Consider the following 27,527-nt stretch of genomic DNA (forward strand, 5'->3'; position numbering starts at 1 on the left):
ACATCTGGAATGTCCCCATCTGCACTTGGCAATTTGTCACGCTGTGTTGTCAACAAGCAGGATCAGACTAATTAACTAGGCTAGATATTGAATTTCTTCCACTCCAAAACAAAAATTCACCTCAACTGTACTCACTCATCAGGGGGGCATGGAGGAATTCAGCATTTGTTCTAGGGTCAGTGCACTCTCTTCGGGAAGTCTGTCTCTAGCTCCAGTCGTCTGAGGGCCCTATGATCCCCCTGAAAGGGCACAGTGACAGATGGGGACACATTTGGTTTTGTACGGTAAGAGGCAATGTGTATCTCTATACATTGCCAATAGCTCGGCGTGTGCACACTGCTCGTGCACGGCTTGCTACTCTGTGTTCGCCCTGAGTGCTGCCTTGAGGGGAAAGCAAGGCTCACTGGCTGTGGGAGTGTGCAAGCAAATCCAATAGCGTTTGCACAGAGACAGTAAATAGGACCCAGTGCAGGGGATACAATGACAGAAGCCTCCTCATGTGAGCCTCAGAGCCGTGGCTGACCATCTGACCAACATGTGAAACTCGACTTAAATAACTGACCACCTTTGTTCTGGGATCCCTGGCTCTCTGGACAAAACTCAGTTTCAAGATTCATCCCTGCGGGCAGACGTGAGGGGCAGTGTGAAGTCTGGTGTTCTGGTTACATCTCTAGGACAGAGTCATCTGCTGGGCAGGCACACTGAGCCATCACCTCTACCCGCTGCAGAAGGGATGGTGTAGACTCCGGCGGGCCACCTCCCACCAGTGTGAGTCTCTTTACTGCATGTTGTAGTGGAACCATCTCCTCCAGGCATGACACTCATCACATAGCAGGGTTGCTGTGTGCAGACCATGACCCACAGGTCTAGAACACATGACCTCTAGATGAGGTCATGTCAAAGGACCAAACTGAGGTTCCAGTGTCACTCCCTCCTGATGCACATGAGCAAGGGTGTAGCTAGAATATAGAGGGAGAGGTTGACTTGGGGACTCCTCAGTGATGGAGCTCTGAGATAATCCACCACACTGAGAAGGGACCTTCTGGTTGCAGGGCCCACTTTGGTAAGTCATCCAATAGACTCACTGGCTCACTAAGTAGAATTGGATGGATTCCTCTCTTTGGTCTATTAGTGACCTATCTAGGGTGAGCAAGTATTTCTTTGCATCTTCTTAGGAAACAGAACTTGGCATTAAACTGCCGGCACCCTGATTCTCTTCCTGAACATGGCAGAAAATGAGACAGACCTGATTCTCATTTTTAAAATGGCTTTATTAAAGGCTAGAGTATAAAATAGGACCAAATTACAAGCTGTCAGTAAGAATTTTCGATTCGAAAGTATGTATCAAAGGAGAGGGCGGAGTGAAGAATGGAAGGCATGGAAGGCGCTCTCACTCAGGCATGAGGAGTGCACCTGGCCAGGAGGCAGACTCCGCTGCTCCCGACAGGATCGGATCCAACCCAGAGGGCTGGGATTCAGGGACAAAGCAGAGGCTGGGTTCCTGAGAGCTTCTGTTGGACACAGCCACCGAGAGCAAGACAGGGAGTCCTGGAGCGGCCTCCCAGGAGCTTAAGTCTGGGCATGTAGTGGAGTCCAGCATCATACACTGGCTTTGGCCAAAGAATGTGCTTCAGAGAAGAATAATGAATGTACTTATCATGATTATGGAGGAAGGGAAAATGGTAAATATAGTTCTGATTTCCTGGTCACTGCCACATATTCCCTGGGGGAGACCAAGAAGCCAGTGTGGTGTGGACTCTGCCCAGGTACAAGGACAACCCCCAGGTCAGGCGGGCCCTTTAAGATCCCTCCTGGGGTCCCCATCTGTGACTTCCCACCTGCTCTTCAGAGGACTCCTTGTGAGCACCACTGTGAGAGTCACCCAGGGGGCCTACACACAGCCGAGAGTCTCCTCCTGCTACGCCAATGCAATGGGAGCACAGACCCACCGGGAAGGGAAACATTGTTGCACAGGCTTCAAATCCTCCTCAGCATCAATTCCCCTACAAACAGTGCCGAAAGATGACTCCTCAAAAGTTGCTGGAGGAAGGCAAACGGGGACAGGAGGGAGGTTCCAGACAAAAGCTAATTGGCAGGTAGCACATCAATATTGGCTAAGTACAGCTAAGTACGGCTTTGGCATGTCTTCTTAGGGGAGGGGATAATGGCCGGGGAGTTGCCATGTGCTTTACCTTGGAGCTAAATAGAGTATTCCAGAAGCTACTTCAGACATTAAGGGGGCTATACTTTCAGTAATGAAACCAGGCGCTGGGAGGAGGGCTCTTGGAGATTAAGGCTTCAGGTGAGGAGAACGGAGTGGTAGCAAAGGGTAGACCATGCCACCCTGAGCTCAAAGATCTGCTCAGCATCCTACAGGTGCATGGAGTCCAGGGGCCATGGCAGGGCGGTGAGGACAGAGGGCAGCAAATTCTGGTGAGGCACATGCTCCTCACCCTGCCTTGCTGCTGTGAGCTCTTGGGGATGCAAGGAGGAAGCTTCCGGAACTATCAGGAAAGCCTCTCGCACTTGAAATGTGGTCAGGTCTGGAGGAGTGTCCTGCAGGAGACAGCCCTGCCAGACTGGGGTAAAGGATGCTCAAACCTGGGAGCCTCATTCTGGAAGGTTCTACCTTAGTGAATCAGAAGAGCCCTGATGTCCAAGCACAGCTGTCACCACCCTGTTTTAATAACTTCCTACCAAGCCAAGGAACCTGCTGCAGCTCTATATACAACAAGGAGAATCTGATATAACGGGCAGCTGCTTTTAAACAGTGATCAGAGAGAGCTCTGGGTATGTCACCGGGACAGCTCAGAGGGCACCTGCTACCCACCCGCAGTGTTTCCTATGAGTTTGGTAGGGGAAGGACACATAATGCCAAACCTGGCTTCTGTGAAGGAAGAGGTACCAGGTAAGCACATTTTTTAAAGATCAATCTTCCACGGTGACAGCCAACAGTCCATATCCATCCAGGATGTCCTCAAAGAGAGGAGAAAGAATTGCTTTTGCGTTTTATGACTTGGTCAGGGAACCTTGTTGGAGGGAAGGTAGGATGGAGCTGGGAACAGAAGTTTTATTTACAAAGCTTACTGGATTCCTAGTGTTTAAAAATCCCAAGTGTAAAACTTGTTATCAAATCATTGAAAATAGCATATTTATCTATTTGGTTTTACCAAAAACAGGGAAAACCTGGCAACATTTCCTAGTTTCCAAAAGACTAAGAAAAAGAGTAGAGAAAAACAGGAAAATACGCAGGCAGTGCTGCCTTCTCCTCTGAACACCACGGCGGGCCACGCTGGGGGCTCCTGGTTGTGTCTCTGGGTAGCACCATTTACCAGTTGTCCAGAAAATCAAAGCCTGTCTTCAGGACGATGTTACTTGAGCTGATCTGCAGAGGACATGGGAGACAAAATAAGATGCAGGCCTCCGTTTCAGCCACACACAACCTAAAGACAGCGCTTCATTTATAATGACCCAGATGAAAGAAGCTACTTCTGCCTCAGGGGCCCCTGACCTCAATTTACCTCAGTGCTACAGACCGGAAAGCTGCACAAAATCCAGAGCAAGTGACACTGTGTCACAGCCAACGTCAAGCCCTCAAGAGTCCAGGGAGCTCTGTGTGCCGTTTCCAGAAGCATTCTTCTGGGGGCAAAGAACAACCTGGTTCTCTACAAGCGCCCTCCTGCTTCTGAACAGCATTATAAAGTGGAGAGACACATCTGCCAGTCAGTGTCCTCTTCTCCCTTGGGGTAGCCTGGCTCACTGTGCACCGGGCTGGACTGGAGGAGAGAAGCCTAGCAGGGACAGGTGTGTTCACCTAGGGTCTTGGTTGGTGGTGAGTGTGCAGGCAAAGAACATACACCTGGGAACAGCTTCAGAGAAACTGGTTCAGTTTAATGGGGAGGGGTGGAGGGAGAGGGGGGCATTTATGCCACTGGGGAGGTGGAGGTGGCCAGGGTCACTAAGGGGAAGGTTTGTGGGGCTGCGTACAATTGGCCAGGACAGGGGTGTGGGAAGGATGCTTCACCTACATACTCAGGGGCTGGGGGGAGGGGTGCAGGGACCTTATAAGGTCAACCAATAATTGAAACCTGATAACTGTCAGGGCAGTAAATTCTTACTAGGGTTGAAGGTAGGGGAGCTGGCTTTCTGGCACCAGGTTGGGAGGAAGGGAGATAGCCAACTCCTGCCATCCTGTCTTTGAGGTTTCTGGGGTTAAAGCTGTCTCAACCCTTCCTCTTGAGCCAGTATGGTCCAACACCGATCTTTGTCCTAGAACTAACCAAGTAGGCTAAGCTGTCTGAACACCTAGCACAAGGACCTACCTGTCTCCAGCTCCCCAGTATTGGGGTTATAAGCATTACACCATGCCCAGATTTTTCTTCTTAACATGGGCTCTGGAAATTGAACTCAAAGGTGGGGAAGGAGACCATGGGGACATCAGTGCTGTCCCATCCCGTGGGCTCCCCTCAGTCATCCATGAAAGAACATCCCCAACAACCCTTCTGAGGTGAACTTGGCGACATCACCCACCTTCGACAGTGTGGGCTCTGAGAACAGGGCATCATCATCGTCTTCATCCTGCTGGGCAGCAGGAGGCAGTAGCTTCTCTGGGGACTCTGTGTGGGTAGCCTTGGGCAGCAAGCTGGCAGGGGCTTGCAGCAGCTGGGGCACCTCTTGCTCTGCGTTCACACTGAGGAGGGTTTGCTGCTCCTGTGGCACAGGCTTGGCCTCCCTGTCTTTTGTGGCGGGCTCCTGGCGGTAGCAAGCTGGCAGAACCTTTTCCCCCTTCTCCATGGACTTGATCTGGCTGGGTGTCAGGGACTGGAACTCAGCCTCAGGCCCTTCCCGAGAGCGCTCGGCATTGATCTTCCAGAAGGATGCTTCCTCCTCTTTTCGAGATGGTCCCAGGGCATCCAGGCTAGAGGATCTGCTGCTCTGGGCAGGTTTGGAACCCTGTGTGCCCTGAGGAGCCTTGGCCAGGGGCCTGGTATCACTGTTTATAGTGGCAGTGCTGGGCTCCTGGATGGATAAGGAGGATATGCTGAATTCCATCTGACTCTGAGGGGAGACAGAAAAGAGACAAATGAGAGCAAGTCTTGGAACACCCTGGGGCAGATGTCTGGCTCACACACAGACTTCCTCATGTATGTACAGATGCTGTAACAATGTAAGCTGATTATCTGTTGGCCCCAAGTGACTATTTTCACAGCAGATATTACTACCTACCTGAAACACATTAGGAGTTATGAGGCCAAGCCCCATCACGACAAACCCTGAACAACTCTAAGACCAGAATCATAACAGTGGCCAAGGACCCCTGTTGGCTGTGAGAGCACATGGCTGGGCTCACCACAGTTCTGGCCTTTCCTGAGGGGGTGCTGCAGGCAGGTGAGGAAGAGTGTGGGGGGGTCCTGAAGACACCAGAGTCCTGCTTCCCACAGCAAACAGAGCAAAGAGAAGCTCTGTGAGCTAAGCCCGTATTTCATATCTGAGCACACAGGTCGACCACTTTCCTGACCCATATCCAGTCAACCACGGCGGCCTCTGAAATGCTGCTACTGAGCGTTCCTGACAGAAAGCATTGCCAAGGATTCTTAGTGTCCCATCAAAGAAGAGCTAACTGCAGGCGATGTCTTCCTGCACTCTGCGGAACTTGCCATTCACGATCTCAAAATCAATCCTGAAAAGTTCACTTCCCATCACGTCAGCACCGTTATACCACTTTCTTGTAAAAGTAAAATAATAAATGATACTGACTAAAGCTTGAAAAGTAGAGAGAAGCTCAGAAAAATCAGTCATAACCCCTTCCCCCAAAACTGCATTTTGGTGCCATAGTCTCGTACATGTCTTCTTGAGACTCAGGAAGTAAACAACTCAATAGCTTTAGGAAATCCCTAAAACTGACCAAATTCACTAGGCTCCTCCCTCACATGCCTATATAAGCAGTGAGGACTGCTGAGAGATGCAGACATGACTCAGAGTGATCAGTTGCCCGGGTCACTAGTCCACTAGGAGACCCTGATGCTGGGATTTCAGTCTAGACCAAGAGACCCCAAGGCTTGGCTTGCAGAGCTGAAAAGTCAGAGCTTACCAAGGACAGTGCCCACGGAAATGGCAGGATCCTGTCCATCACATGACCTGCCTGTATTCTTTCATAATCTGTTGTAACTTTTACGGGGTTTTGTTTGGTTGGTTTTTGTTGTTGTTGCTGTTGTTGTTTTGTTTGCTTGTTTTTTGAGACAGGGTCTGATAGCCCAAGGCAGCTCCAAACTCTCTGTTGCTGAGGCTTCCTTGAACTCTGGATCCCCCAGCCTCTACCTCCTGAGCCATCTCACTAGGCCTCGGGATCATCTCTGGGTTAGCATTCTGCACACTGCCTATCCCCAAATTCCCTAGTAGGACACAAAGACCGCTCGGCACAGACAGACTTAATGGTTTCTTTAAGTAAACAACCTGCTAAAAATACTTTGGAAGTGGCCAAAACTCGGGGATGGGGTTGACTCTGATTTGGGAATTGTGGAGTTAGCCTCACAGCACAAAAGCAGTTTGACACACCAGGCTTTTTGTTTGTTTGACTCCCTACTGGGATCTTTGCTTAGAAGACTGGATTATAAAGCATCCTGACATGTGGGCAGCCAGATACTGAGGAGGGAAGCCAGGATTGGAGTCTGAGGTTGTGTCACTGCCCAAATGACAGCTGCTCCCATCAACTCGGGGGGAGGGGCAGGGGTGACCAGGTACTCTGCAGCTTCCCAGGTCAACTTGGAGGGGCCATGCTGCCAGGAGGAGGTAACTACCTGCTTTGGAAACTTTGGAAGCAAACACAAGAAAACATGGTGGTGCGTGCCCCCTTTAATCCCAGCACTCAGGAGGCAGAGGCAGACAGATCTCTCTGTGAATCTGAGGCCAGCCTGGTCTCCGTAGTGAGTTCCAGGACAGCCAAAGCTATATAATAGAGAGACCTTAGCTCAAAAAACAAAAGAAAAGTAAAGAAAAGAAAGAAGAAGAAAAGAAAGAAAAGAGGCAGGGTATAGTGGCTGTTGCTTGCAGTCTTAACACTCAAGAGGCAGAGAGAAAGGATTGCTGTGGGTTTGACACTAATCTGGGCTGTATAGAAGTAACTAGGCCAACAAGCCACAGCAACGCCCTGTACAAACAACAACAACAAACCAACCAACCAAACAAACAAACAAGCAAGAAAGGGGGGCACTAGGGAGAGAAGAAAGGGAGAGGAGGCAGCAGATCCTAACTCATCTGCTCCCCCTTTCCTTGTGTTGTCTCTCTGTTTTTAAAGATGTATTTATTTTATGTATGTGAGCACACTATTGCTGTTTTCAGACACACCAGAAGAGGGCATCAGACCCCACTACAGATGGTTGTGAGCCACCATGTGGTGGGAATTGAACTCAGGACCTCTGGAAGAGCAGTCAGTGCTCTTAATCACTGAGCCATCTCCCCAGCTCTCCTCGTGTTCTCTTGATCCTTAACTCTGCACATAAAGTGTGACCAGCCTCTAACAAGCCAACCTCCTCCTTACTGGTGAAGGGCATTTCGCTGCCCCCATAAGAAGAGAAGGTATTCAAGTACCATCTGGCAGCTGGATGGGAGGAGGGAAAGAACTTGTTCCCTGTCCCTGTCTATGTTGGCTCAGCTGAAGAACCAAAGAATGAGCTCAGCAAGGTCACGAGTAGCCCCAAGTTCCCCATTCTGGGGGTTTCCATCACGGCTTGCTGGAAACTGACTCTACAGCTGTCTCTCACAGCTACTGACACAACCTGGTAATTCCAGGCTCACAGAAGGTAAAGAGGGAAGAGCTTTGGCAGACCCAGGACCCCTAGACCCTGTGAAAGGTTATGGAACAGGGTGGCGGCTGGACAATAGAACCCATGGGAAGCATCACAGATTATGCCCTGAGAGCCAGAGGGAGAGCTCAGAGGGAACGCCCAGAGGTGCACTCAGAGGTGCTCAGTCTGCCTACGGGTCCACCTAGAGAAAACAGGCACTAAATCCCCATGGGGCAGAGCAAGGTAAGAAAGAGCCCAGGTCCTGATGGAAGGCCCCAGGCTGACTACACTACCCATACCTCAACCCCTGACACAGAAGTTAGCTGACTTCACACCACAGACTTGGGGAGAACAGTCCAGAAGTCTTAGTTGACTGAACATCTGTTATGTATGTGGCACTATGGGAAACTCTCTCCACAGAAATGACATGAGGAACAGAGTCACTATTCCTTTCTTGTTACAGAAGAGCTACCATGGCAGCTCACCCAACTTTTCCAGACAGCATTGGTTTTGAAGACCAGACTAGGCCACTTCTCCCTGGGGCCCACACAGTCCAAGGTGGAAACCAGGCAGAACACACAAGGCCAGGGACAAGCTTTTCCAAACATGTCTTCTTCAGGAATGGGAAGAAAGTCATATGGCCTGCTCTCAGTGCCCAGGGCGCTAATCCGGACCTGCAGAAGGACTACATAGAAGATAACTGGAAGAGACAGTGGCCACCAGGTCATAGTCATGACATGGGCTGCAGGAAGAGAGAGTCAGGGCTCAATTGACTGCCTTCAGTGATCTTGGAGGCAGAAAGAGAAGAAGAAGACGAGAATCTCCTCAGCTCCTGGTGGTACCCCATCTGCTCTCCATGCCCAGGGCTCCCGACTTCCCTACAACCTGGTCAGTCAGCCCATGTGGGGGAACCAAGGCTCAGCTGGCTCTATCCACTCTAAAAGCAGCAAGACCACAACAGAGCCCAGCATCTATTTTTATGCCCCACTCACTGGAGAGGAATGTGTGATATTCAGCAAAGCGGGGAGTTGCACGCCACTAAAAAGGACTGTTTGGCTTGGCAGCCGCTGGCAAAGCTAAACTCAAGACAAAGGCTACGGGCACACGGGCACACGGTCAGAACCGGAAGAACTCCCCAACAGCCCGCCAGACGCTAAGCATGTGTTCCTCTCTCCTGCCCTCCCAAGAGAAGGGGTGGGGGGAGAGTGTCTAGAAAGCATTAAGAATCACAACATTAGCAGAGGAGTATCTTACAGGAATGAGCCAGCACGAACGCGCGGCTTGAGACACAGCTGGGTTTGCCTTGAATCCATCCGCCTCACATCCAAGGCACTTGTCCAGACCAAGAGCAGAAACACACTGCCCCTCGTTTAGAAGCCCTGAGGTGGGCAAATACTCACCCACCAGTCAGGCTCCAGGGCAGCAAAAACTCTGTGTCACTGTATGACCCAGGAAGTGGTAGGCAGGGAGGAGCCAAGGCGTATGCAGGAGTCAATGCTACAGATGGAAGTCTTAGCCCTCAGACCTGTGACAGAGACACGGACATCTACGTGTCCCTCAAGAGAATGGGTAGGATTGTGTTGGGAGCACAACTTAGGCAGAGAACTTCCCTGTTTGTCTCCCCTGCCTTGGCTACTCCTTTCAAATGGATGGACCATGTGAGACGCTGTACCACATGCCCAGCACAGCCTCCACATGGGTGTGGTTGGGACAGTCAGAAACGAGATGTATACAGCAGCTGCAGGTGGGGGTCTTCAAGGGAAGGTGGGCGGACTCCATCCAGGACACTGGTGAAGAAGGAAGGACAGGGATGCAGTGAGGGAGCCAAGGGCCTCAGAGAGACCTGTAGGATACGGTGAGGGGGCAGCATTGGCTCCACTGAACTAAGGAACTGCACAATATTCTAACACAAGGGAAACATGGAAGGGTCTAGGGCAGAGGGTCACAAGAGTGTGGACCTCTCTTTTCAGAGATTCCAAGTTCCATCCCCAGGACCCATGGCTGGCGGCTCACAAGCGCGTGTAACTCCAGCTCTACGGGGTTCAACACCTTCCAGGCAACCTAGGCACACATGTGGAATAAATACATTCACATGTAGACATTTTTTTTAAGTAGTTAATTGGGGTGGGAGAGATTCCTCAATTAGTCCTTCAAGCAGAGACCTGAGTTTGATCACAGAACCCATATTTAAAGAAACAAAACACTGGAGCTGAAGAGATGTCTCCCAAGCTGAGTAAGGGAGCACACTGCTTTCCTAGGGACCCAAGTCTGGTTGCCAGCACCCACACTGGGCAGCCAGTAACTGCCGGTCACTCCAATTCCAGGGGATCTAAGAAGCTCTTCTGAATTCTGTAGGTACCTGCGCTCACACTCACGTGTGCGTACAGCCTGAAACACACTCACATAATATTGAAAAACAAAACAGAAAGGTGAGTGAAGTCTGTATGCTTGTGACCCCAGTGCCAGGGAAGGAGAGACAGTGGATCCAAGGGGTTACTGGCTGCCTTGAACCTGCAAGTTCCAAGTTACCAAGAGATCTTGTCTCAAAAACAAGGTGAATGGTACCTGAGTACCAGTAAATTTTACATTATGTGCACATCAGAATTAATAAAACTAGACTGGGGATATAGCCCAGCAGTAAGCTCACCTAGGTCCAGTCCCCAGTCCTGCAAAAACAAACAGGGCAGGAGTCGTGGCCCAGGACCAGGGAGGCTGCAGCAGGAGGGTTGCTGGGATTATGGGGATCACCAGGAGTTGGAGGCCAGCCTGGGCTACATAATGAGTCCAAGACTAGTCTGAGTTATATGGAAACTAAGAAAGAAAGGAAGGAAAAAAGAAAGACAGAGAGAGAAAGAGGAAGGGAGGGATGGAAGGAGAGAGCAGGGAGAGAGAGAAAGAAAGAGAAAGGAAAGGAAGGGAAGAAATAGGGAGGAAGGGAGGAAGGGAGGAAGGGAGGAAGGGAGGAAGGGAGGAAGGGAGGAAGGGAAGAAAGGAGGAAGGGAGGAAGGGAGGAAGGGAGGAAGGGAGGAAGGGAGGAAGGGAAGAAAGGAGGAAGGGAGGAAGGGAGGAAGGGAGGAAGGGAAGGTAGTTGAGAGAACTCGGAGAAAAAGGTTAGTGACTTGCAGCCAAGCCCAACACTGAGTTCAATACCCAGAACTTACATAGTGAAAGGAGAGAACCAAGTCTTCCCAACTGTCACCTGATCTCCACATACAAATACCACGGTGTGCATACACACCAAACAAACAAATAAATAAATGTAAAAAAAAAAAAAAAAACAAAAAAACCCAAAGGTCAGTAGATGATGCAGTTGAAGTGGCAAGAATTGTCACAGAATTGACAGTGGAAAGAAGATCATCCCAGGTGCCAAACGTGCTTTAAACCTGCAGCAAACCTGCCCCACCCCCTCCCCTTCTCATCCCCTCTCCCCACCCTCCACTCCCACCCCTCCCACCCCTCCCCTCTCACCCTCTTACTCCCTCCTCCTACTGTCTCCACCTTCCACCCCCCAACCCTCTCTTTCCCACCCTCACCCATGCTCTAGCATGCTCCCTTCCCACCCTCTTACACCCTCCTACCTTCTCCACCTTCCACCCCCAGCCCTCTCTCTCCCACCCTCCCCCATCCCCCCCCCTACGCTCTAGCTAGACACTGACTCAGGAACAAAGCAGGCTCACTGAGTTCCCATCCTACCAAGAGGCCTCAGGGACACTCACAACCCAAATACGTCACTGCCACACTGTGCCAGAAACCTAGGCTGGCTCACTGTGGCTGTCACCACCCAGGTATGTGATTCAGGCTCTCCTGAGGTGTTTGTTGGGTGGCAAGGATCAATCCTAGCAGGGCCACCAAGAACAGCCCAGCTGAGCCCTGCTCTGACCCACAGCATCACAGGTTGAATGGTGCAGCTTTGGGCCACCAGCCCTGGGAAAGTGCTTGGATGGATGACAGCAGACAGTGAGGTCACCATCCATAAGGGTCTGCAGGCCATGGGGTCTGATCTCCCACCATGCGCTTAAACCAGAGCCCCACCCTCACTAAAGCCATCTCCTGTATGTGGCTCTTGATGGAGGTCCCAGGTCACCTTTAAGTCCCTTTAATGGTTTATATATACTTGGCCCACAGAGTGGCACTATTAGGAGGTGTGGCCCTGTTGGAGTGGGTGTGGCCTTGTTGGAGTGGGTGTGGCCCTCTTGGAGTAAGTTCATCACTGTGGGCGTGGGCTTTAAGACCCTCATCCTAGTTGCCTGAAAGTGAGTCTTCCACTAGCAGCCTTCAGACGAAGATGTAGAACTCTCAGCTCCTCCTGCACCATGCCTGCCTGGATGCTGCCATGTTCCCACCTTGATGATAATGGACTGAACCTCTGAACGTGTACACCAGCCCCAAATATATGTTGTCCTTTATAAGAGTTGTCTTGGTCACGGTGTCTGTGCACAGCAGTAAAACCCTAACTAAGACAGTCCCTAAGAGGATCACAGCCCAACTGGTAGAAGCAGAGGTGAAGATCCCCTGAGGTCCTGGCTGAGGAGGAGCAAGCGGGGAGGCTTTAGCAACTCTGAAGCGACTAAGGAGTGAAAGGGGCAGCCGTTCACGGCTCTGAAAAGTCCCCCCACACTACATTCCCTGCTCTGCCTCCAAAAACTTTAGGGTTACATTGAAGAAGGTGAGGGCAGAGACAGCACCCAGGCAGCCCCGGCCTGCTCCCCTGCCGACGGCCTCCATTCCCAACGCTCTGTGCAGATCAATGTAGCTGATCTTGATACTTTGTGGGTTCTTCTTTTTTCCACTCTTCTCTACCCCCTTTTCTTCTGCTCTTTCAACCCCCTAACACTAGATAAGAAAAACTGATAGAAAAGGAAAGGAAAGAGATCCCTGAATAAACCCAGGGGTCAGTAAGGAGGTGACATTATTATTAGACTACTTCCTGCTGACTGGGGGAATGGGGTCCTTGAGGCAAGTTTTATCATCACCATAAGATATCTAATTATTGCCGGGCAGTGGTGGCGCACGCCTTTAATCCCAGCACTTGGGAGGCAGAGGCAGGTGGATTTCTGAGTTCAAGGCCAGCCTGGTCTACAGAGTGAGTTCCAGGACAGCCAGGGCTATACAGAGAAACCCTGTCTCGAAAAAACCAAAAAAAAAAAAAAAAAAAAAAAAGATATCTAATTATTTCTTCTTCTTCCTCCTCCTCTTTCTCCTCTTCTTCCTCTTCTTCCTCCTGCTTTTTTCTTCTTTGCAAATGACTACTTAAACTGCAACCACTACCAACAACAACAACTAAACAACGAACAACCCAGTCTGCCTGTCAGGGCCCTAGCATTTATACACCCTCTGAAAAGTGCCCAGAATTCCAAGCTTCACACAATCACAGAATCCTAGCTGCCCCTAGCAAAATCACGCCCCTGCTAGAGCACAAGGCAAATCACAGTCAGCTACTATGGACGACCTGAAGGAGCCCCACACCGAATACCTGGGATTAAAACAAAAACACTTTCTATATTTCTGTGTTTTTCAAAGAAACTAAAACTCCAAGGTTATCACTATAGATCTGAGTTCTTCAATACTCTACAGCAGAAATTTAAAACGCCCTAAAGGGGCTGGGCATGGTAACACACACTTGTGATCCCAGCACTGAGGAATTGAAGACAGAGGGATATTAGCTTGAGGCTAGCCTAGGCTACATAGTGAGTCTCAGTCTTAAAAACCTGTGATACAGAGGTCAGTACCTTTAGGATATTCATCAACTATAAGGTGGTTATGAAGGGCTGGAGGAAGCCATATTTGCTAGGCGAACATGTTCATGGGAATGGATGCTTGTGTCCTTACACATGAGAACAACCTCAAATGTCACAGATCAGTGACAAGGCTGCCTCACCCCACTTAGGTCAGGCAGAGAGTGCTGGATGCAGTCTATGGCACGGATGGTGCGGCTGTTCCAGCCCTCCAAGTCCTCGTGGATCCAAAGGCTTGGTCTGGAGGAGAAGAAGCCTCTCAAGGACCCTTAGGACTCAATCAATGTTCCCGGCCTTAAGCCTCCCTCTCCACAGGTCCCTGGGTGCCAGGGTCAGCTAGGACAAGGGCTGTGATCAGAAGCAGCAGGGAAGAGCGAAAACCTAAGAAACATGGCTTTCAAACTATCTGTGCATGGAAGCCGGTTAAGACACACAGCTGTGTCTTCTGCCACACCACCAAAACCATGTTAAAAGGAGAAGTTAGAAAACTGTGGCTTTCACCTCTCCTTGCCTATGGACACTTGCTACTTTGTGCTTTTGCTGCTTGCTAAGGCCCTTCTCCTGGACAACAGGGGAGATGGGCCACTTCCTGAAGAGAGCCTGATGCTCTCTCTGGCGGTAATGGCAACCCATACATGATGGACTGGGGGACCAGGGTCCGATTCCATGTGTCCATGTGTATCTGGATATGTGTACGTGTGCACAAACCAACCAGAGTCACCTCAGGGGCTCTGAGCTGCCTCAAGGGCCATCCACCGCCAAAGTACCAAACACTGGTGTTAAAGTATGGAGAAGGAGAAGTCCCCTGACAGAGCAACTCCAGAGGCTGAGTTCACCACAGGGAACCCAGGGGCCTCAGAGATACCATGGGACATTGTGGGACTGACAGACCTACAGAAGTTCAGTTCCCCAAAGTCCCCCTTTGCTCTACCATCACGGTCTGTCAACTGTAGCCCAGCATTAAGAACCACACATACCCTTTTGCACCCATTGAACATTTAAAGAAAATCTACAGATATTCAAATATTTTCAAAATTGACAAATACATCTAAATTTAATTCAACTTACCCTTGTCTCCCAGGAGAATGGGGCCGAGTGTTCATCTTGCCAAGTTATGTCCTGAAATAAAAATTCGAGTGTAAGTCTGAGGCCCAAACACCAACAACCCCACATAGACATCCATCTGAGGCTAGGAGGGACAAACACACACACACAGGACAACTTGAACTGTACAAAAGCGGAAGTCTCAGTGCTTGACAAGGCCAACCCTGGAAACTGTGCAGTCCAGCTGCCTCTTGCCAAAATGGCATCTCAGTGAATACCAGGGAGACCTCAGCTGACTTAACCCAGGTCAGGAGCTTCAGGAAATGGAATGGACATTAGTCTCAGTCTGACCAGGGTCAACCGTGTGACCTGGAGAGCGGGCACAGCCTTCTGAACCTGTTTCCTTGCTTCTGTGAGGAGCTTACACACCCTTTTAAACCCACTTCTCCCAGCCATGTGAAAGGCCCGGTAACAGAATCAGTGCACAAAGCATCGAGGTAACGCAAGCATCTAAACATAACACTGCTGACACTGCTCCTGACTCAGCTCGAACAGTGCAGAACTCTCCCGAGCAGTCTCTGCACTCTGACCCTGAGCGTGCAGGTCCTGTCTGACAGACTGACGAAAGAACCTGAGCCTTCTCTCCACCCCCAACAGATACTGGCAGGGACCACCATTTGTGGCCTAAAGTGTGGGGCATACTGGGTAATATGGAAAGTAGAACAAAATATTTTATTTTCATATATATATATATATATATATATATATATATATATATATATATTATTTTTGGTTTTTCGAGACAGCGTTTCTCTGTGTAGTCCTGGCTGTCCTGGAACTCACTCTGTAGACCAGGCTGGCCTTGAACTCAGAAATCCGCCTGCCTCTGCCTCCCAAGTGCTGGGATTAAAGGCGTGCGCCACCACCGCCCAGCAATATATATTTTTTAAGACAGAGTTGCATGTATCACAGTCTGTCCAGGAATGAGCTTGAACTCCCGAGCTTCCTGTTTCTACTTTGCAAGAACCTTGAGATTACAGGCACACACTACCATGCCTGGTTTATGTACTGTTGGGGAATTGAACTCAGGCCTTTATGCATGCTAGGCCAACAGTTTACCAACAGGGTTTGTGTAAAATCCCCAGTAGAATATGAAAACTGAGAGTGACATTAATACTATGTTCATATCCCACTGTCCCCAAACAACTCCAGGGGATTTGCATCATTCCATAGAATACCGAATAAATTCTATCCCTTGTCACCTAGCAGCCAGGTGACCAGGCTCCAACCTCCACAGAGAGAGCTAATGTGCTCATAACTCCTTCAGATGCTGACAGGGCCCTGCCCAGACCGGCCTCACAGATGGCAGGAACTCCTGAAGAAAGCTTGCAAATGCATCAGGATCTAGGCTGCAAGCCAGCTTGCCCTAGGCATACGCCTGCTGAGCTGAGGAGAAGCTGAGGTCCAGTTAAGAACTGTAGTAACAGGCATGGTGGCTCTGAGCAGTTGACAGCCTGTTCCTAAGAATGGGGGAATGAGGACACCAAGCTTCAGAAGGCACAGTAACACGGTAAGCCTTTTCCCTGGCCCATCTCCAGAGCCCAAGTCCCATAGCTGTGAGCTCAGGACTTCTGCACGAGCTAGGGCCTCATATACCCCAATTCACACGGCTCCCCCATTCCTACTCCTAGAGCATCCCAATGTGGGAAGTGGAGCCCTGGGTGTTCTGGGAAGGAGGTACCAAGAATAAAGCTGCCATAGTGAAAGTCCCTTAACACTGGGGAGTGAATAGTTGGTGGCTGTGTAGTAAGGGCTATCCCATCTGGGTTCCTGGGGCTAGGGACTGGGCACAGTAGCAGGGGCTGCAAGCTCGTATTCAGGCCCTTTCCTCTGGTGAGTGTGCAGAGCGTCCAAGGACTGCACACTAACACCAGAGGACGCCTGTTCTCTTGGATACATGTTATACCAAGACCACATCACAGACAGTATATCTTCAGACCTGTGTATGCTGCAGCAGTAAATGGGGCCAGGCATTAAGAGAGCCAAAAGGCCCTCAGCAATGCAGCTAATACAATCCACCATCAATAGTCATGGGTCCTCCACAGTGGTAATGTGCACTTGGCAACGTCCATTAGGGATCTTGGCTCCAGAACTGACTTCTGCTGCTTTTTGAAAAAATATTTATTTATGTGTATGTGTGTTTATGTATACACACACACACACACACAAACACACGTGTGAGTGCAGGTGCCTGTGAAGGTCAGAAGAGGTGTCCCATTGCCCTGGAGCTGAAGTTACAGACATCATGAGCCACCCGCACATGGGTGCTAGGACTAACTCAGGTCCTCTGCAAGAGTAGCAAGTGTTCTTAACCTCCGAGACGTCTGTCTCTCCAGCCCGCTCGGGCTATTTTGCACTACACAGTCGTCGGGGAAAAACTTCTAAAAATGAGAACAGGGTCACTGCATTCCACTTTGGAATTTCAGCTAAATCCCAGTTATTTTCAGTGTCTAAATTCTGCCCCTCCAAAAATGGCCATGGCTATCTGGAGGAATGTGAGTCAATGCCTGGGACCCACAGCTGCGGCCGCAGCCTGTCCTCATCTCTGCAGGCCGCTGGGGGTGGAGATGGTGAGAGAAGTGACCCAGAAGTCTCAGAGATTCTAGGCTCCTGGGACATGATGCACTACTCTCAGAGGTAGTAACGCTGAAAGTGTTCCTCAGGAAGGAAGCGGGTCAGTGGGACAGATGCTGTTTATTCTCTATGTGACTGTGGGACAGGTGAAGGGGATGGTCTGGCTAATACATGTCTCCACTGAGGCCAACAGCCCAAGCCACGCTAGTGGACAGAGGGACAGAGGAAGTGAGTATACTTATCAATTTTTGAAAAAATATTTATTTATTTATGTGTATGTGTGTTTATGTACACACACACACACACACACACACACACACACGTGTGAGTGCAGGTGCCTGTGAAGGTCAGAAGAGGTGTCCCATTGCCTTGTGATTGATACTGTGATCAATCACAAGGGTGGAAGCTGGCCCCCTTCACGTGTCACCTCCCCCGACTTCTAGTGAATCTACAAAGATAAGTCAGAGGCACTGGCTGTGGGAGGCAACTGCCGGCAGGACTCCAAGAAGCAGAAGTCAGGGCGCAGCACTTGGTGGGGTCAGAGCCCCAGTGGTCGCTTCCTGGAATTCCGTGGGGGGTCACAGGAGGCGAGAGGTCGCCTATAGGTCTACATTTTTTGTTTGCTTCAGCAAGAGGCATAAGAGGCAGATTCCTTGGATTTCTGTGCTTCTGGGCTCATAAAAAATAATAAAGCACTTAGCAAAAATAAATCTGCCAAACAAAAATGTGGCAGGGGCGCTGTAGTCAGTCGGCAGTGACAAGGCCTTGGATACAGACTGTGCTGCCATCGGGGCGGGCTCCCGGGCCGCCAGCACCAGGGCGGCTCCAGGGCCATCACCACAAATGGCAGCAGAATCTCTAAGTAGCAGTTCCTGCTCCCACACACAGAAACAAACTTACACTCACACAAAGACACACTCCCATACAGACATATTTTTACACATAAATACACTCCTATATACATACACACTCCCACACACAGATACACTATCACACAGACATACACACACAGTCCCACACATAGATACACTCTCACACAGACATACACACACAGTCCCACACATAGATACACAGATGTACACACACACAGATGTACAAACATAGACACTCTCATACATACTCTGAGACACGGACATACACATACATACTTCCACACATAGATACACTCTCACACAGAGACATACACTCATGTAGACACAGCCCTACACACAGACACTCTCACACTCAGACATACATACATAGACGTGCTCAGATAAAGACACTTGCACGCAGATACATCTGCATATAAACACACAGACATACTCATACTCACAGATACATGCATACACACAGATACACTTCTACAGACACATATATGGACACACACACACAGACACACACAGACACACATTCATACATATATGGATACCCCATACACATATACAGTGCTTCTTCTATTTCCACAGTAACCAGGAGGCAACCAAAATATGGCCAGGTGGAGACCTGTGGTAAGGTCATGCACTCTCACTCTGGGGCTGCTGGCAAGCTCTCGGCCTGCCTCTCAGGCTCCCAGACCTGAAACAGCAAAAGCAACACACACACACACACACACACCACCATCACTACCACCACATACGCATGCACTCACACATGCATGCTCACACAAGTGCATGTCCCTCAGACTTCAGGACAACGCAGGTGGCCTTCACTCTGGCCATCCATTACCCTCATAGTCAGAATCCTGCTTGAAAGGGACCAAAACCCCGGAAGTCCGGCTTGCCCTCTGTTGAACATGATGGCACAAGACTATGCTTACCACGCATCACCAAGTCAGAATAGCCGAAGCAGAGCAGAAGCCACAAGAGACAGACCTATGAGGACACAGAAGCACCTAAAATGACAGAAAGCCCTGGAAGGCAGCCATCAGGAGCAGGTCTACATAGGACACCTTGCTGGTCCTCGAAGCAGAGACAAGAGCTCCAGACAGAAGCACTAAAACTACCTTTAGCACCACTGCCTCAGATAAATCTGCTCTGCCTACAAACTCTTGACATGTATTCCTCTGAAGGAAAGCAGCATTACTGTGTGTGATACACTTACACATTTCTAAGTGTAATAAGCCAGACACAAGAATAAACACAGTTTATGGTCCCATCAAACACAATATGAGGATATGAAAAATCACAGTCACAGAAAGAAAGCAGATGATAAAGTGGGGTGGGGGGATGGGCAGTTGTTGTTAACCTGTACTGTTTTATTGCTTAATGAATATAAAGTTTCATTTCAAAGTAACACAACTAGTTAGCCAGGATAGCGAGTGGCTGCGGCTGATGATCTGAATTCAACCTTCCAGAACACTTTGGAAAGGTGGAAGGAAGACAACCAACTCCACAAAGCTTCCCATGACCTCCACATGTGTCATATATGCTCACATACATATATCATGCATATCCACAATAAAAATTATAAATCAAACAAACAAAACTTGGCTGCGGCCAAGCCTTTAATCCTAGCACTCAGGAAGCAGAGGCCAGAGGACCAGAAGTTCAAGGCTATCCTCAACTACAGTGAGCTTGAGGATAGCCTGGGAATCGTGAGATACCATCTTTTATTATTTCGTTAGGTTTTTTTTTTTTTTTTTTTTTTTTTTTTTTTTTGAGACAGGGTCTCTTGATATAGTCCTGCCTATCCTGGAATTTGCTGGTAGACCAAGCTGGCCTTAAACTCACAGAGATCCACCTGCCTCTGCCTCCCGAGTGCTGGGGTTAAAGGTGTATAACCACTACCAGGCCAGAGATCCTGTCTTTAAAAAAGAGAAAGTACTGGCTGGAATGGCAAGTTCTGGCTATGTATATTATACCACAATAAGAAGGTCTTAGAAAGAGTGTGGAACCGAGGATGCTAGTCACTAACTGGAAGCTGCCAACCTGGCAGATTACAGTCTGTGATTCCAAGTCTCCTGGGAAACAGATCAGAGATAGTATGACCAGGTGTGTAAAGCCATCTTGTGTGCACAGAACTGTACAAACACTACCCAGCCTACTGTGGACCCACTCCACGCTCCTCTCCAAGGCAGCTCCAGGGTGCCTCTTAGCCCTGCAAGGGTGTCTTTGTTCTTCCTGGCATTTGAAGATTACACACTAACCACTGCAAAACATGTTTAATCACAATGTTTCGGGACTTCAATCCCTACTGCCTGCCCGCTGTACACACCCTGACCACAAAGAGAGCTCCAATACATAGTTTAACTCTCAGGTTCTGTAAGGACTGTCCACTTTCCAAAAGTGAAAGCCCCAACTATTAAGTCCCAGAAATAGGGCTGGTTTCCTTAGGGACTCAGAGCAGAGTCTGCAGTCATAAGGTGACCAGGGAACCACAAATGGTCACTATGCCTCTAAAGCCCAGGATCAGGGAAGTTTCTATGGGACACATAATGGCACTGTGGCTCAGGCTAAGAGAGCCAGAGAGAGCAAGACCTGACAGCAGAGAGGAACAGAAAGTTACCTGTGTTGACAGCAGTTACCCTTTGGTTGATACTGGGTGGCCAGAACACTCAAAGACTCAGAGTGCAAAGACACCAGAACCTGACTCCTGACTCAACACTAGGTACATGAAGGACAGATCACAGCTCATTCAGGTCCAGTAATTAAAGCACTGGCTCCTTTTCCAGAGGACCTGGGTTCAACCTCAGCATCCCCGTACTGGCTCACGACTGTCTGTAACTCCAGCTCAAGGGAGTCCAACAGCCTTTTTAAGATTCTGTGGGCATGAGGCACATATGTAGACAAAACACATAAAAATAAAATAAAAGCAAAACCAAAAGTATTATAAAAACCAACAGGAATGAGGATCAGTGAGATGGTTCAGTGAGTAAAAGTACTTACCAAACTAACCTGGTCAACCTGAGTTCAATGGGCTAGCCTGGTCAACCTGAGTTCAATGGGCTAGACTGGTCAACCTGAGTTCAATGCCCAGTGACCACATAAAGGTGTAATGGGAGCAGTGACTCCAAAGTTGTTCTCTAGCCTCCACACATGTAAGCATGCACATGCATCTCCTGTGTATGAACATACTATCTTGGACATACACACGCGTGCGTGCGCACACACACATACTATAATAATTAAAAGAAAAAAACCAGGAATGAAGCTGGGGATGTAAGTGTCTCAGGGGTAGAGTTTGTCTGGCATATATAAGACACTGCATTTAATCTCCAGCATCATAAAAAAATGAGTAAGTAAAGGGACAAAGGAATGAGGTGATCATCCTCTCTGGTGTTCACAGTGCTAAACCCTCACCAAGCCCAGCATGGTGGCACAGGTCTATAATCCCAGCTACTCTAGAGGCTGAGGCAGGAGGATTCTAAATCCAAGCCCTGCCTAGCCTAGCAAGACCTTGTCTCAAGACAAACTCAGAAAAAGAAAGGGCTGGGCTGTAGCTTGGTGGTAGAGCACTTGCAGTAAGCTCTGGGTTGACTCTCCAGCACAGGAAAAATAAAACAGTTGGGAGCTTCAAATGAACCATTAAAATATGCCCTTAAAAAAAAAAAAACCAACTGCCTATCTGTGGCCACTGCCCACACACTTTGAGAAGTGGCACTGTGCTGAGGCTTGCAGCGTACTTATCTCTGCTGAAGTAAGGGTTTGTAACTGGGAGCTCAGAGCTGCAGTTCCAAAGACAGAAAGCCCTGGTGACTTAGGTTGGGGCACATGCCACTAGAGATACAAGTTCAGAAACATGGCCCTGGCCAGGGCTAGGGCCATCCCTCATGGTGATGAGAACACAGACTAGACTGGAAGGAGGGGAAGGGTCTGAGGATGAGCAGGAACTCCACCAGCGCGCTTTTGTTACTTATTTTGATCATTTTGTTACATTGTTTGAGAAATGGCTACACTCTGCCAGCACTATGGGAGCCTCTCAGTTAGGGTGTGATTCCTGTCAATCAAAAGATGACTCCAACAAGGCCAATGTGCTTCTTGCCCTCCCTGAATGGGGCAAACTGATCTTTCTGTCTCTGCAAAACCAGTTTCTAGGCTGCCACTGGGTCACCTCCCATGGAAGCAGCAATGGAGGCACCCAGGAGGGAGCAAAGTGCGCTGGCTCAGCTCTGGGCACCCGGCCAAGCACTATCATGCTAGGAAGCCGTCAATCAGCAAGGAGAGCAGGAGCAACAGGCCCAGGCCCTCCCATCTCTCACAGCCTGTGCAGCTGCATCTGGACAGATCTCAGTCCTGGCCTGGCAACCCATCACAGGGCCCAAGCAAAGGAACACAGGACACCAAATATACCTTGTCCTCGTTTCTAAAATACACTGGATATGCCAGACAGGAGGGAATGGTGATTTGCACATTCCCCCTTCCTTAAAAATCAAGTCCAAAATACTGAGAAATCAACTCTTCGATCGCTAGTCCCACATCCATAAAAGGCTCGGCTAAGAACATAACTCAGTGGACAGCATGTTTGATACAAAAGCACAAGGGCCCAGTTCACTCCCCAGTACTCAGGTAAAAAGCAGGGCATGGTAGTGTAAGCCTGTAATCCCAGCGCTGGGGAGATAGAGATAGGATCCCTGGGGCTCACTGGCCAGCCTGCCTAGCTGAACTGGTGAACCGTCAGCTAGACAGAGACTCATCCCAAAGAACAAGGTGGATAGGTACAGAGAACACCCTAGATTTGGCTTCTGCACGAGTGTGTGCCTGTAAACACACACACACACACACACACACACACACACAGAGAGAGAGAGAGAGAGAGAGAGAGAGAGAGAGAGAGAGAGAGAGAGAGGTGTAGTGGGAGAGAAAGGAAAGCCCTCTCATGTCCTGGATCTACATGATGTTAAGCATCTGGTCAAACTCACCCAATAGAAAGAATTCCAGAAGGATTTAGGAGGGGTCTCAAGCAGGGAGGGATAAAAGCACTGGGAAGGCCTGAGGCTCCTGAGGAGGGGTGTGTGGGAGGCAGCTGATCTACTAAACTGCTGGTGAGGTTTGGAGCTATCTGGCTCCAGGGTCTTAAAAACTCCAGCCTCCAGAATCCAGGTCAAGGGCCACGGAGCTGGCTGACCCACACCATCATTCCAGCCCAGCTCCACCAACCTCATGGAGAGGTGGCAGAGACAAACAGATACCACAGAAAAGATACACCACCGTAGCCCAGCATCTCTGCAAGGGTCTGTGTGGACCTAAGAAAATGGCAGGGCTGGGAAACTCAGATCTCACCAATGTACTCAGATCCTGCTGGGTGTGGCAAGGAGTTGGGGCTGGAGACAGGAAATAGATGCAACAAATTCCTGAAAATTCAGACTTCTGGGTTTGTTGGTTTGTTTCCTTTGTGAACAGTAGGGTATACGTACGGGTGATCCCTTCTCAATTGAACTTTTCATCTCCCAAAGAAAGCCATTCCCAGAACTTTATTGCTGGAAGAACAAGCATTCCAGAGAAGGAAGAGAGCTGCCAAACTAATAAAAGCATCCACAGTAAGGGCATGCCTTTAATGTAAGGACATGCCTTAACATTCTCAAAAAAATTCACAAGGCAGAGAGGACATCCCCAGGGTCCTCGCCTGTTGCACACCACTGATTCCACATTATGCTTCCCCAGAGTGGCACCCTGCTGCTGACATGGCCAAACTTGAACCTGGGCCCTGGGGCTCTAAGCCCTCTTCTTTGCTGCTGCAGAGCAGAAGGGGGGGGGGGGGATTCAGGCAACACCGGAGTCAGGGAAGGAGGCTGGCCGCCTTGTGTAAAATGGAGTTCTGCATATCTCCACTAAAATCAGTTAATATAGCAGGGAAAGCTAATGGGGGAGGGGGGACACGTAAGCACCATAATCCAGGAAGCCCAGAGAAACAGTTGATGCCCAAAGTCGCTAAAATGTTGACGGTCCCTCCTTTGCTTCAACACTAAAAGCAGAGACCACTCTCTCTACAGGGGACCGGGTTAAGTTATCAAGGCAAGAGGAGGATCTGAGTTCTCCCCAGGTCATCCAGCTTTATGGCCATCAGGGTAAACACACACACACACACACATACACACACACAGAGAGAGAGACACACACACACACAAGACACACACACGAGACACACACACACACACACACACACACACACACACACGAGAGACACACACACAGGTGCCATGTTGCTGCACCTGTCCTGTGCATACAGGCAAAGGAACCCCTGACTACATCCAGGGTCACCAAGGTCTGTGACATTAGTCTGTAATTAGGACCCTATTTATTCCTGAAAGACATAAGAATGACTGGATAATACTAAAAAACGATGATAACAGATGACAGGGGAAAAAATGACTAGATGTTGTCTATGAGGGACACAAAAGTTTATTGGTAATGAAAGGCTGCAGCATCCTTCAGGACAGTAGAAAGGGTACGGATTGCTGGCAGCCTATCAGTGGGGATCGAAGGATGGAGTGCCTACTCAATCGAGTTTCAAGTTTTGTGCTCAAATGTAGGGTCACCTATTTGGGTGTCAAATAACCTAGCTGGGAGTCACACCCCTACACTATACCCCCAATGTCAGCCCCTGTGGCCAGACACTGGTCCTCCTCCATGGATGATCTCTGGGATGTAACAGTGAGACCACTCCCTGACTTTGATCTGATGCCAACCTCTCCCTTAGCCTAGTGGAGTCTGTGGTCCCTGTGTGGTTAAACCTCTCACTACTGCAGAAAAAAGCGTACACCCTGGCTGGTATCCTACCCGCCCCTAAGACTAGAGGCCTGTCCCTTGCTGCCTGGGCTGAAACTGATCACGGACTTCGGAGGTGTGCTTTCTGCCCACTTGGTGTTGCTGTGATTCAGGCTGGGCGCTCCCAGAAGGCATGTGGACTAGCTCCTCACAAAGTTTCATTTGGTGCAAATGTTTGTGTGAGTGTAGGTCGGAGGTCAACTTCAGGTGTTTAAGACGCTGTTAACTTTGTTTTGGGGGACAAGATATCTCACTAGTCTGGAACTTGATCCCCAGGGATCTGCCTAAATCTAACTCCCAGCACAGGAATCACAAGCATGTGCCTCCCTCCGCTTCCTGGTTCCTAGAGATCCTCAGACATGCATGAAAGTCTTTACTGATGGAACTATCTCCCCAGCCTCTATTTGCTTAAACCACACCAGTCTGACAGGGCAGACTGACAGTAGATGAGGAACTGGGTGAAAAAAAAACAAAACAAAACAAAAAAACAAAACAGGCCACATCTCTCCTTGTCAATGACCCTGGCTCCAAATGTGGCATGGCTTTTAGATATACTCAGGGCCAGTGACATCCAATCTCCAGCATCTGTTAAGTACAGACAGGGCTGCTTCCTCTTAGATTTAATTACCTAAGATACTGCCAGAGAGGAACTGCCTGCCTGCTCATCCCCCAGATCCAAGCACAAAACTCTGTCCACATCTTTATGGAGATGCATATTTTTCACAATGAAATGTTTCAGCTCCAGGAATATATTTTAAGACTTATATTTTCATCTCCTACCACACCCTTGTTTTTCCTGGCAAAGCCCTCAGGAGTTTCAAACTGGATGGAGAGCAGAAGGCAGTGTTGGCAGATGGCTCTGCCTTCATAATTCCCTGGCAGGAAAGTGGGTTCGTGACCACAAGCGTTCTGTAGTAACAGACATCGACAGATACCTGGCCTGAAAAATTTAATTGAAAAAAACTGGTATTCCCCTCCGCCTGACACAACTTCTCCAGAAAACAAAAACAAAAAACCAAACCAAAAAACAAAACAAACAAACAAACAAACTCTCCCAGCTTCTCCTCCCCGCCTCCTAGAAAACCGCCCCCATCCAAATGGACTTTTATAACTCTAGTTGCTACTGATTTTGTCCTCCAAAATAAAGTTGAATCCCTGAGGTACCAAGTCCATACTCTGGTGGCACAAAGGGCTCCAGGGAAACCATCTCCAAGTAAAACACCAGGTTTCTGAGCAGCGCAGATTCCTGGGCCTTAGTGCCTACGAGCAGGGTCAGCACAGTGCAATTCTTGTAGTTTTTCGCTTCCCCCCAGTGTCTAGAGCCCAGTATCAGGCTTGCTGGAAGCATCTAAACTTACACAGTGTTTGGGTGGGAAGCGGGACTCACGTGTCACACCCAAACACACTCTCTCCATTGTGGTCTCCCAGGGACATACCCCAAGGCGCGGTGCCTGGCAGTCCCACCTCCCCCACTGAGGTCCTCAGACGTAACACATGCCTGCCACTGAGTGTCTGGTGATCAGGAACTATGGACACTATTCCAGTTTCACACCAGAAAACTGAGGCTCTAAGTCGTAAACTCATCCAGGGTCGCTGGCTTCCTCTGTACTATTCCCACTTTGTCTTTAAAGGTCCCTTCTCCAAGAGATTTCTGAACTCCCCCTTGCCGCCCTCTCCGCCCATCCTGCCGCACCCACCTCGTCGCCGAAGCGCACCAGCTTCTGGCCCGTGGGCCCGCGCAGGCCGGGGAAGCGCGCCGGGTCCCGCACGTCCCCCGCGTCGGCGGCGGCCGGGGCGCGCGGCCCCACCAGGCAGCGGTCGATGATTTCGTCCTGCTGCGCCGGCGGCAGCCGCGCCCACTCGGGCCCGTACTTCTCCCGGATCTTCTCCTTGTCCTGCATGATCTTCCTGGCCATGGGGCTCAGCGATGAGAAGTAGGTGAAGCGCTTCCGCTCCCGGTCGTCCAGCGGCCGGTTCCCGCTCATGACGGCCGAGCGCGAGGCCGCGATCGCCGCCGCCATCGACGCCATGCCCGGCCCGCGCGTCCTGGTCGGAGCGCCGCCTCCCGGTCCGCCCGCGCCCCGCCCCGGGGCTCCGCCTCCGTCTGGTCCCGGAGCGCCGTCCCTACCCTACCCGCTGCGCCCGCCTCCTCCGTCCCTGGCCGAGCACCGCCCCCAGACCTTCCCGGGACACCCTTCCCCCGGGCCGCCTACGCCCCATCTGGTACTGGTCGGGACCACGAATCGTCCCTGAGCCCTGCCGGCACCTGAAGCTCCGCCTCCACCCTGAGTTCCTTTCCCCACCGGAGCCCCGCCCCCACCGGAGCCCCGCCCCCATCGGAGCCCCGCCCCCGAGCTCCTCCTGTCACTGCCCTTCAATTTCTCCTCCTTAGGTCGCTTTCTTGGACCCTAGGGCATCTCTGGGGCTGCTATAGAGTCCTGCGTACCGGCGCCGCGGTTGGAGACGGCTACAGGGGTCAACTCCGGGCGAAGACCGCCATGGCGCCACGTGGCACTGATGACAAAGGAAACTTCTTTCTGCACGTGCCCAGCCTGGTTCTCAATCATCCTCGCTCCTTTGCGCTCTTAGTGTTTGCTCATTGTGTTTTCAGGTTTGCACTCTGTTCACTGGGCGATCTACCACACTGA

At 50.1% G+C, this 27,527-nt stretch overlaps 1 protein-coding gene across 1 annotated transcript; it reads right to left on the reverse strand.

Annotated features, from left to right (window-relative positions):
* Positions 1–1,250: 1,250 nt before the first annotated feature.
* C18H1orf198 (chromosome 18 C1orf198 homolog) lies at positions 1,251–27,013 on the reverse strand. The gene is made up of 4 exons (XM_034522732.2): positions 26,577–27,013; positions 14,588–14,638; positions 4,531–5,058; positions 1,251–3,385 (listed from the first exon to the last, which is right to left on the reverse strand). The coding sequence occupies exons 1-4, from the start codon at positions 26,907–26,909 to the stop codon at positions 3,329–3,331; spliced, it is 969 nt and encodes a 322-aa protein (XP_034378623.1). The 5' UTR covers positions 26,910–27,013; the 3' UTR covers positions 1,251–3,328.
* Positions 27,014–27,527: the final 514 nt, after the last annotated feature.

The sequence above is a fragment of the Arvicanthis niloticus genome, chromosome 18, assembly GCF_011762505.2.
Source record: "Arvicanthis niloticus isolate mArvNil1 chromosome 18, mArvNil1.pat.X, whole genome shotgun sequence".
Lineage (NCBI taxonomy): Eukaryota > Metazoa > Chordata > Mammalia > Rodentia > Muridae > Arvicanthis > Arvicanthis niloticus.

Coding starts and splice junctions, on each gene's coding strand:
- C18H1orf198 (XM_034522732.2), bottom strand. CDS start 26,909: ATGGCGTCGATGGCGGCGGCGATCGCGGCCTCGCGCTCGGCCGTCATG. Junction 5,059..14,587: donor CATTCTCCTGGGAGACAAGG/GTAAGTTGAATT, acceptor GTCTCCCCTCAG/AGTCAGATGGAATTCAGCAT. Junction 3,386..4,530: donor CAGAGCCCACACTGTCGAAG/GTGGGTGATGTC, acceptor TGTCCTCTGCAG/ATCAGCTCAAGTAACATCGT.